This window comes from Mastigoproctus giganteus, chromosome 2, assembly GCF_048544385.1.
Source record: "Mastigoproctus giganteus isolate SK-2022 chromosome 2, ASM4854438v1, whole genome shotgun sequence".
Taxonomy (NCBI): Eukaryota; Metazoa; Arthropoda; class Arachnida; order Uropygi; family Thelyphonidae; genus Mastigoproctus; species Mastigoproctus giganteus.
Window position 1 is genome coordinate 16,261,631 of NC_143576.1, and position 12,192 is coordinate 16,273,822.

At 37.3% G+C, this 12,192-nt stretch overlaps 1 protein-coding gene across 1 annotated transcript in view; it reads right to left on the bottom strand.

The window, feature by feature from the left end:
- Positions 1–12,192, bottom strand: part of Tmem131 (Transmembrane protein 131) — a 448,968-nt gene that overhangs the window by 139,467 nt on the left and 297,309 nt on the right. The window contains exon 26 of the mRNA XM_090388275.1: positions 8,777–8,972. Within this exon, the coding sequence (XP_090244401.1) occupies positions 8,777–8,972 (196 nt within the window). The remainder of the gene's footprint in view (positions 1–8,776; positions 8,973–12,192) is intronic.

Genomic DNA, 12,192 nt, shown 5'->3' on the forward strand with positions numbered 1-12,192 from the left:
GTTTGGCATTACAAGAATGCAAAATTGGATGACCTACGAGATTTCTTTTCTTCTTTTCCTTGGTGGGATTACTGTTTCAAAACTTCTGATGTTAATGTTTGCTCAGATCTTTTCCTTGGTCGGATTACTGTTTCAAAACTTCTGATGTTAATGTTTGCTCAGATCGTGTCAGTGAAATTATTCTTCTAGGAATGGAATCCTTTATCCCAAACTCCACTTTAAAACCTTGTCCTTTACTAAACCTTGGTTTTCCAATAAATGTGCTAAGGCTGTTCAAGAGAAGAATGTTGCATATCGTAATTGGCTTGTTTTCAATTCTTCAGTTTCATTTTCTGCTTGTTTGTTTGTTATTTGATTTTTAGGAGCATTAGCAACTAAGGCCATATTGCTCTGGGAAATGCGGTGGTCATTCCCTGACCTTTCCGCATCCTCCGTATTTGGTGGTGACAGGCTCGAACCCCGGTCTAATCAAGAAGTGTGTGCTACGCACTGCTGCTCCTTCCCACCTGGCTACGGAGGCTTAGCCAGGTGGGAAGGAGCAGCATTTTCTGCTTACATCAAAGTTTGCAACAATTGTAAAGCAGTTATTAATCAGTCAAAACTAGATTTTGAACAAGCTAAGAGTAGAAAACTTGCTTCTTGCCCTAATGATAGCTAAGCATTCTGGTCTCTTGCCAAATCTATTGGCCGCAACTTTTGCCCATCTCTGCTCCTACCTCTGTCAAAACCAGATGGTTCTGTTGTCACTTCAGCCAAGGATAAAGCTGACCTGCTACCATCCCATTTTTGTTCCAACTCATGTATTAATGATCTTGATAAAACACCTCCCACCATTCCCAAAACGCTCCATTGAATGCCTCCTGTGGTGTTCCGTCAAAAGGATGTCAGAAGGATTTTGATGAATCTTGATGCTAAGAAACTCCAGGTCCTGATAGTATTTCTCCACTTGTTCTCAAAACCTGTGCTCCTGAACTTACTTCTGTTCTTTGCCAAATTTTTTCACTTTCTTATTCTAGAGGTGTTTTTCCTTCTGCTTGGAAATTTGCTCATATCCAGCCAGTTCCTAAAACGGGTGACAAATCTCTCCCATCCAATTATCGTCCCATTGCAATTACTTCTACTGTTTCTAAAGTAATGGAGAAATCAATTAACCACCAACTCTTAAACTATCTAGAAACCTTCTGTCTGATCAACGATCACCAGTATGGATTCCATCAGTGTCGATCCACTGGTGATATTCTGGCTTATGTTACTCATTTATGGACAAATTCAATGAAAAAGTTCGGTGAAACATAAGCAGTTGCTCTTGACATCTCAAAGGCTTTTGATTGTGTTTAGCATAAATGTCTTCTAAACAAGCTTCCATCTAATGGTTTGCCAACTGTTTTTTGCAATTGGTTATCCAGTTTCCTCTGTGACCCTAAGTGAGCAATCAGAGAGAAAACTGGATTGTAGATGGCTGTCTTCTCACCTCTCCACTAATGCTGGTATTTCCCAAGGTTCAGTTCTCACCCTCCCCTCTCTCTCTCTTGGCACAAGCACATTACAAATATTGCTTTCTCTGCATCTAAAAAACTTGGTTTTCTCTTTCGCTCTCGGTGTTACTTTTCTTCCAAACAGCTGTTCACTCTGTAAAAATCGCAAATCCACCCTACCATGGAATATTGTTCCCACATCTGGGGGGGGGGATGCCCCCAAAACCTCTTACAGGCTTCTAGATTCCATTCAGAAGAGGGCAGTTAGGTTAATTTATGACTCATCTTTAACAGAGTCTCTCCACTCGCTGTCTCATAGATGTATGTTTCTGCTGAATGCCTTTTCTACAGATACTTCCATGGGCACTGTTCTTCTGAATTGGCTTCTATAATTCCCGGTCTCTCTTTCAAAACAGTTCGAACACGTGCTGCCACCAGCCAACATCCATTTATAGTGTGACTTCAAGCTCAGAACCAACTTTACATCTTCTTTATTCATTCAACTGCCGTTTTATGGAACAACCTTCCTTCATACGTATTTCCTGAAAATTACAGTCTACAGAAGTTCAAGTCTAATGTCAACAAATATCTTTTTTCATCTTCTCAAACTCCAACCCAAGCATGGTACTAAGTACTATTGGTTCTAATACCTCTCGTGTTTGGGGTTTTCATAAAAAAAAAAAAAAAAAGCAAGTTCAAACCAAAGAATACATTAACAGATGTTTTGAAAATAATTTGGCCTTCCTAAGGACAATTCCAAACTCGAACTACTAATGGCTCAATGTAAGTGCGATCTATTCGTTATGATTAGACAGCTCGCCAACATATGTACAATATGTTGGCAATAAAAACATAAATGAAGATCTTTCTGCAAGCCTATAAAAATGAGAGCAACAGCATTAAAATTCTTCAAAATTATTGATGATTTCATCACAGACATTCTCTCAGATATGCTAGACAAGCTATACTTGCTATCTGGGAGTCTAAAACGCTGATGAAACTGATATTCGGGTGACACTCAAGTCAAGTGGACCCAATTTCGGCGAAGTCCGGACGGTCTGTGACAGCCAAATCCTCTGCTTGCACCTTCACGATGGTGGAACTGTTAGTAATCCTGGGTATAACCTCCATGCACAAGTACATGGTGGGTGACCACCCAGGTGTGAACCAACGTAAGCAGGGGTCGAGGTGTGGCGCCCACACCACATGGAGGAACGCCGCCCCTCTATGTTACCAGGCAGTACTAGGTGGTAGATGACTCTCATCAACCGGTGAAATACCACCACTTTGCTTATTGGAGGCTTGAAATGGTGGAACCCATGTTTAGTCTCTAGAGCTAAGTTCCGGTCAACCTTTCCCTATCTCTTCCATCATGCAGTATGATTGATGACTTTTGAGGTTATGATGAACGTCGTGGCGAGATCCAATATTCCTTACATTTCGAAGGCACAGCTCTAAAACGGTGTTCGCAGGCCGGCCGCTAGTTAGTACACCGGACTGAACCTATTGGTAACTCTCTAGGAAGCTTCCGGATCAGCTAGTGTATAATCTTGCTACCTCTACTCTGCCAGATAGTGACTGGAGGGAGTCCGAGTAGTGTGTATGCGGGGAGCATTGTCGAGGCCACGTTATGTCAAGGATCTGGGTATATTCTTACCACATGTACGCCATATCCAAAAATTTCATTACTTCATACAGCATGTCCCACCTACTTTTCCTTACTATTGAATACACCATGAATTGTCAAACTAATAGAGCAAGCTTATCTGCGAAAAGATCTAAACCTCCCAAGGATTTCCTAATTCATTTCACAAATATACGTGGTCTCAATTCTAATCTCAACGATGTCCATTTCCACTTGCAGTCTGCCAAACCCCATGTACTTTTTCTGACAGAATCTCAGTTATCGGTTGATTCATCTACTGCTCATCTCAGATGCCCAAATTATTCGCTGTATGATTCCTTTCGCCTCAAAGGTGGTACTTGTGCATATGTCCGTTCTGATATTCCCTGTCAGAGACTTGGCAATTTGGAATCTCCTCTCTTTGATCTTCTCTGGCTTAAAATCTCTCTACCTCATTGTGTCAAATTCATCTGTTGTCTCTACCGTTCTCCCAACTCCACTAATCACTTGGAGCTCTTTGACTTCCTCTCTTTGCAACTTGACTTTCTCCAGTCCAACTTTCCTAACAGCGAAGTAATTTTCCTTGGTGATTTTAATGTTCACAACTCCAGCTGGCTTCTGTTTTCTAGTCACACCGACCCAGCAGGTCGAGATGCTGAGGCTTTTGCAATTACTAATGATCTAGCACAGATTGTTCATTTACCTACAAGAATACCGGACAATCCTAATCATACAGCCAATACGCTTGATCCTTTTCTCACAAACAACCCTTCTAAGTACACGGTCGAAGTGAGAAGTCCTTTAGGCACTTCAGATCACAACTTGGTGATTGTCTCTTCTCCAATGGAACCTTTATCTCATGGCTATTCCCAACCTCGTGTTGTTTGGCATTACAAGAATGCAAAATGGGATGACCTGCGAGACTTCTTTTCTTCTTTTCCTTGGTCGGATTACTGTTTCAAAACTTCTGATGTCAACGTTTGCTCAGATCGTGTCAGTGAAATTATTCTTGCAGGAATGGAATCCTTTATCCCACACTCCACTTTAAAATCTCGTCCTTTATCTAAACCTTGGTTTTCCAATAAATGTGCTAAGGCTGTCCAAGAGAAGAATGTTGCATATCGTAATTGGCTTGTTTCTAATTCTTCAGTTTCATTTTCTGCCTACACCAAAGCTCGCAACAGTTGTAAAGCAGTTATTAACCAGTCCAAACTAGAGTTTGAACAGGCTAAGAGTAGAAAACTTGCTTCTTGCCCTAATGGTAGCCGAGCATTCTGGTCTCTTGCCAAAGCTATTGGCCGCAACTTTTGCCCATCTTTACTCCCACCTCTGTCCAAACCAGATGGTTCTGTTGCCACTTCAGCCAAGGATAAAGCTGACCTTCTAGCATCCCATTTTTCTTCCAGCTCATGTATTAATGATCTTGGTAAAACACCTACCACCATTCCCAACACGCTCCATTCAATGCCTCCTGTGGTCTTCCGTCAAAAGGATATCAGAAGGATTTTGATGAATCTTGATGCTAAGAAAGCTCCAGGTCCTGATGGTATTTCTCCACTTGTTCTTAAAACCTGTGCTCCTGAACTTACTCCTATTCTTTGCCGCCTTTTTTCACTTTCTTATTCCAAAGGTGTTTTTCCTTCTGCTTGGAAATTTGATCATATCCAGCCAGTTCCTAAAAAGGGTGACAAATCTCTCCCATCCAATTATCGTCCCATTGCAATTACTTCTACTCTTTCTGAAGTAATGGAGAAATCAATTAACCGCCAACTCTTAAACTACCTAGAAACCTTCCGTCTGATCAACGATCACCAGTATGGATTCCGTCAGTGTCGATCCACTGGAGATATTCTGGCTTATGTTACCCATTGATGGACTAATTCAATGGAAAGGTTCGGTGAAACACAAGTAGTTGCTCTTGACATCTCAAAGGCTTTTGATCGTGTTTGGCATAAAGGTCTTCTAAACAAGATTCCATCTTATGGTTTGCCAACTGTTTTTAGTAATTGGTTATCCAGTTTTCTCTCTGATCGCTCACTGAGGGTGATGGTAGATGGCTCTCTGTCTTCTAACTTCTCTACTAATGCCGGTGTCCCCCAAGGTTCAGTTCTTTCCCCCACTGTTTTCCTCTTGTATATCAATGACCTTCTTCCATTGACTGGAAATCCTATCCATAGTTTTGCTGATGATAGCACATTGCATTCAACTTTCCATTTTGAGAAACCTTGTCCTGCTCAATCAGCTTCAACTTCTCGAAAATCTGCTACCAATTCCTTAAATGCCGATCTTCAGGTAATTCTCCAGTGGGGCAAAGACAACTTAGTTGATTTCAACCCTTCTAAAACTCAGTCTTGTCTTATATCTCGCAAAAAGGATTCTTCTACTCCTATGCTTATCTTTAGTGACACTCCGATTTCTAGGCAAAATGATATATCTCTTTTGGGGATTACCCTGACTTCTAATCTCTCTTGGCACAGGCACATTACAAATATTGCTTCCTCTGCATCTAAAAAACTTGGTTTTCTCTTTCGCTCTCGGCGTTACTTTTCTTCCAAACAGCTGCTCACTCTGTATAAATCGCAAATCCGCCCTGCCATGGAATATTGTTCATCATCTTAACCTCAAACCCAAGCACGGTACTAAGTACTATAGGTCCTAATACCTCTCGTGTTTGGGGTTCACATAAAAAAAAAAAAACAACAACATATAAAGTGGTCACACTATGTTGGAGTATGAACAGACGTGCCAGAGTAATGGCCGAAAATGCTGAAAGAGTATGGGTCCTAATTAAACAAGTGGCAGCAAAAGCTATTTGGATGATACACCAAGATTCATAGGCTATGAAGGAGTTATGCCCAGAACTGAATGAAATGTTGAACATTGTGATTAAAACCATGAATCGCATCAAAACACATCTATTGAAAGACAGGCTTTATGCACAGCATTGTGAAGAGATGGGAGCTCAACACAAGTCACACTTCTGTTTTACTCCAATTCTTGGTGACTGTCACGAGAAAATGTTGTGGCTTGAGTTTATCTTTTACAAGAAGAATTAGCTCTCTTTCTAGAAGAAGAAAATCAAGAAAATTCTGAATATTTTTACAATGAAAGTTTCATAATGAAGTTGGTCAATGTAAGTGACATTTTTCAGAAGTCCAGTTCACTGAATGCAGGTATGCAGGGCTACAACACAAATCTTCTAGTAGTGAATGACAAAATTGACACCTTCATTAGAAAGAAGATTGCCCTGGCTTAGGAAATTGGAAGAAAACAGTTTGGATATGTTTCTCTACTTAAAGAATATTGTAGGGAACAATGATCTACAAATAAAGTTCTCCAAACTATAGGTACACCATTTACTGAACCAATTCCCACCACCACTCTTTATTACTAGAAGTATGCTAATGACATTCTAACAACCAGAAAAAGAATAACTGTTATGATTAAGTTAACAACTTGATAAAAATGTGTGATTTCTCAAAAAATTACAATTTCTTCTTTTCTGTTTTTTTTTTTTTTTAGCCACTGCCAGCACAGCAAAAGCCTACAAATGCTCTGCATTATATGTCTAACACCATTTTAATACCAATATTTAAAAAAATAATAATAATAAAAAAAAATAAATAAAAACAAGTTGAACTTACTACAGCACTTCTTTCATCTTAAACACGATTAATTAAAAACAATTTCCTATATAGTGGTTTCCACTCACTTTAAAAATTACTTCACGGTGATGTTATTTAATTAAAAATGATATTAGTAACTTTCGGTTGACTTATGGATAAGATAATCATTTCTAAAGTGAACAGAAGCACACATTTTTTCACTGGCGGCAATAATGTCCCCAAACAGTAATTATGGAAAAAAAAAAAAAAAAAAACAAAACACAGTAACATTCTTTTCTCAAACTATTTGAACACTAGGACTGAAATAATAACCTGCTTCTTTATGAACTTGGTAACTCTTTTTACTAGGGAATGCCTACATATTATCTGTAATTCCTTTACAATAATAAAGTATGTTATATTATATATATTATGCACTAAATTAAATATTCTCTCTCACTTATGGCAATTAGATTATTGAAAAGCATTACACACTTCCCAGAAAAGTTTTCCAAAGGTTTACGATGGTTCCTGTTAATTCTACGTTTGAACAGATATTAATTAATCTTGGTATCAGACTTTCGGAGTTCCTCTTTACAGTTCAAGAGGTTGGTTGAAAGTCCAGTGGCTATACACTGTCATGTAATGACAGTGTATAGAATTTACAGGGTAACTCTTTTTACTAGGGAATAGTAAAAAGAGTAAAAAGTTACTGTATCATCCTTTTCTTTTGTTTCCTTTTATTGCTTTGGTCAGCCAGCTGGTTTGGTTCACAGAAGCTTAGTTAATAGAAATTCAGATAATCAAAATCTTGCTGTACCTGTAAAATAAAATTGTCTCCTTTGTGAAGCATACATAAAAAACAGTAATCAGTGATCTGATCTGTGATTGCCAAAAAATTCAGCAGAGTTTCTTCGCATTTTTCTTATAGAGTAATTTTTGCCTTCAAAAACACAAGGTACAAACATTTTGGTATACAGTTGTGCCCCCGTATCCACTGATTCAGTTACCCAAGGTAAAAACGAAAAAAACCCCCCAAAAAACTTAAAGACGTCCTCACATATCCAATACGATGCTTCCCTTTCTTTTTTACAATGTCACATATGGTTTGGTCACCAACATTATAATGGTTCTTTAGAGATTTAATGGATGCACTGTTTTCAAACTTTTGAATAATTTGAAGTTTTTGTTTAATTTGAAAGCACAACTCTTGCGTTTGCCCATCATTTTCATGATTTCTAAACAAAAAAAAAAAATTAAAAAAAATAAATAAATAAAAAACAGTTACTATAAAAAAAATCCGACATACCTGACACAAATAACGAAACAAAATTTGTCCTTTTGCGGTGCAACAGAACACAACAAATTGACACAACGCACTAAATCAAACTGAACATTCGGTCTTTTTTTTGAGCAGACCCCCACTGCTCAAAAAAAGTTGGGGGTTGCAAGATAATAGGTACACTAATCTCATCTTACAATGACGACGACTTATATTGCCGCTTTTTGTCACTTATTTATGACTTGCAAAATATCTGTTTATACCTATTCTAGTTATTACTTGAATTTTATGATTTCTGGTTTATTTTTTTATTTGGAATCTTGAAGTGTCCCGGTTAATCTAATCCTGGTAAATTGAGAGTACTTTGTTATTACCATATTTATGTTGGTAATGTCTTACTGTGTGTTTAATTTATCAATTAAACTTTATTGTATGCACAAGAAAATCACTTTATATATGGAGTCAGTAGGTGTTTGCTTATATCCGCGGTTTCAGCCATCCATAATAGGTTTTGGAAAGTATTCCCTGCGGATACGGGAGTCTTACTGTACATCAACATTTGTTGAATAAAAACTAGTGTAAACTGTCTTGAACTTCAGTTTCTCTTACTGGGGAGGGTTTTACAGATAATTCCCAAAATATTTTTATACCTTGATATTCACATCATTACAATGCTTTGCCTACTGATTTAAACTTTTGATGACTCTTCTGTATTTCATAAGTATGATTATAATTCTTAAAAATAGCAAGAATTTCAGTTTGATAGCAGTAGCAGTAATAGTAAACTTACGCTATATCCACTTTTTTACTGGCATTTGGTTTCAGCTCAAATCCATGACAGTTAAGAACTCTGAATCCAAATCCTTCACAAGGAAATCCACTAATGTCAAAGCCACTTACATAAACAGGAAGCTCACCAGTGTTCCTAGCTGTAAAGGCCCTCCTTACTGTGAAATTAGGTTGCATGAATTTGCTATTACGAGCACCTAAAAGACAAAATTTACAGTTATGTTACTATTTGTACTGAATAAAGGTTAATGAAATAAAAAATACAAGAATTTTAGTGAAACATGTTTCACCTCTTTAAAGTTTATTAAGTCACTTCACAAATCTGAATTTGTCTTTAACTGATATTGTGGTAATAATGAATGCAGTCACAGAAGAGTGGTAATTTATTACCCTTGTCACTTGCATATGGCCTACAAAATTACTGCAGATAACATATATATTTACACATATTTTGACAAAAGCATTGAAACAGTCAAATTTTTTTAATCTTTTTGGCAGATTTTACATCGCCTGCAGCAATAGTTGTTACAATTATTGTTAAGAAAATAACAACTAATGTGGAAGTACCTTTTCTTTTCAAATATATGTTCACCTAGAAATTACATTTTTGTTTCATTTCAAAATAGCAAATAATCCAAAGTTATGATTTTGAGGTCTGTGCTTATTTTATTTATGCACTGGGCAACTGTTATCACTGGGAAATCCTTTGAAATAATAAATATGTAAAGTTCTGATTAAATTGAAATTAAAAAGTTCTTTTACTATATGAAAGCAATGCTGTAACTAAAGAAAATTTTGCTTGTAAGTAATGGGTATCTACAAATGTAGATTTTTTTTTATCTACATTTCTTCTCTTCTTCTTCAGTGTATCAGTCTATCGACTGGTTTGCCCCTTTGTTAAGCTGTCTCCATGTCTCCCGGTCTTGTGATAGCTTCAAAGCCCAGTTTCCTTCAGAATTGTATTTATGATGCTGTTTCTTGGTCTTCCTTGTTTTCTTTTTCAAGGTATTTTGCCTTCCAGCTAATCCAGTAACATCCCTCTATGCCTCATGGTGTGTCCGATCCATTGTCTTCTGATTCTTCTTAGCGATTCTCTTTCTTCTCCTACACCTTGCAAAACCATGTTATTACTCATTTTTTCTGTCCAGCTAATCTTTTCCATTCTTCGCTAGCAACACATCTCAAAAGCCTCTAGTTTTTTCAAGTTGGTTTTGTTTGATGTCCATGTCTCTGGTGAATACAAAGCAATTGACCAAATATATGTTTTCATAATTCTTTTTCTTAGGTCTAGTGACATATTTCTTTGGTTTAGTAAAGAAATTTTACCTCTAAAGGGGGTAGGAAAATATAGGGATAGGAAAGCATAAAGACAAAAAGATGGTGCTATACCTGTTCGGAAAATGTTCAGGGTCCTACTATAGGAACGGGTATAGCAACCCCGAACTGCCCTAGCACCATTAATTTGTCTTTATGCTTTCTTATCCCCTATATTTTTATTTCTCGCGAGCCATTAGTTTACCGAACACAATACCCGAGATGCTCCTTTTCTGCTTTAAAACACTTTCCTCGCCTATACAAAGTTCAGCAACTATTTACCACTACTTTGCTAGCCTATTATTCCTTTCTATCCTGGGATGCATTCCTTCACACATTTAACTTTTAAAGGGTAACCCTACCACTAACCCTTTCGTAACAAAATTGGTTTAATTTTAATTTACCAATTTACTACTTCGCTAATTTAATTTATGTTAATACATCTTCAACCTGCGACAACATGGGATAACTAGCCCAACTTAATTATTTAATTTATTTAATCTTAAAATTTTCCCAATTTCTTACACCAGAGGTTTCCAGTTTACATCATATACTGCAGCCCACATTCAGTTTAACATTTTATTTCTCCACAGCATTATTGATCGCCATGACCCCAGTAAGTTATCCTATTTCTTACTTTTTATTCTTTTAATCTTTACTTCCAGTCTGTGTCGGGTCAGCCATGAAATATACGCACGCCCCATGTTAAAATTTAAAATAAAAAAAAAAATTTTTTTTAACGGACTTTACCTACTTTTCCCGTGTCTCATGTGCGGCGTGTATTTCATGTCAGAAACAGAGGCTATACCCACTTAATGCCATTTCCTCCTTTGATTTTGGCGACTGGCCCCTGGAAAAGGTGCTGACGTCACAGGACGAACAGCACTAAGTTATTCTTATTAATTCTTATTACTTCTCCTTTATCTTAGCTCCCTTCTTTGTTCACCAAGACAGCGATTTCTGTTCAGTTCGCCCTTTGTTCTCCACAATTAGCATTACTAGTACCGTAACGTTAGCACATTGCCTTTCACGACTACTAACTTATATATATACACACTGATGAGCCAAAACACTATAACCAGTGAGTCGTTATGCAAATCAAAGCAACTGCAGGTGAACTACGGCACGTGCGCGGGTCGGAACAGGGTATAGAAAACACCTGATACTGAGCTCCGTAAATCAGTGTTACTCTTGTTCTTCAGATGGGAAGGGCAGCGGACTTAAGCAAGTTTGACAAAGGCCAAATTGTAATGGACAGACAACTGGGTCAGAGCATATCCAAAATGGCATGGCTGGTGGGGTGATCACGGTCAGCTGTGGTTAGTACTTACCAAAAGTGGTTCAAGGAGGGAAACCCCCATGAACCACCGCAAGGTGTTGGACGACCATGGCTCATTTTCAGTTACAGTAACTTTTTTTAAGGTTCCAAACATTTTGCCCCCAAGATGTCTAAAAAGTTCTTGCAGGAAATTTAATTAATTAGCTCTTTTAATTCATAAACATTAGAGTTCCTAGGTTGGCATTTTGCTTTTTGATGTTGCCCTTACATAATGACATTGCCTGGAAATTGTGCTGTAGGCCATTTTCCCAAAAGACTGACTACTTTATGATACCACTGTTTGTTTCTTTTCATTTACTGGTTGATGAACCACGGTAGCTGTCTTGTAATTTTTGTGTTTTGCAATTATACAAATGGTAGCCAGATTTGAATCTTAGTTTTAATTATTGTTCTATAATGACTGTAGCATTTCTCCTAAGTATCTGATCTCACTGTGTTCATAGATATAGAAAAAAATGATGAAAAGATGGCATTAAGACTGGCACTAAGTAAGAAATACTACACAATTGCTAAAGTTATTTGTAAGAGTGCTTCAATAATAATTATTAATTTTTTAAAAAAATTATTTTATAACTAGACACAAAAGTTTTTTGTGCTCTAGAGACTGTTTGTTGGGTAGGGAGAATCTCTATTCTCTGGGTATATTCATACCATGTGTACGCCATATCCAAATATTTCATTACTTCATACAGCATGTCCCAACCACTTTTTCTTACTATTGAATACACCATCAATTGTCAAACTAATAGAGTAAGTTTATCTGC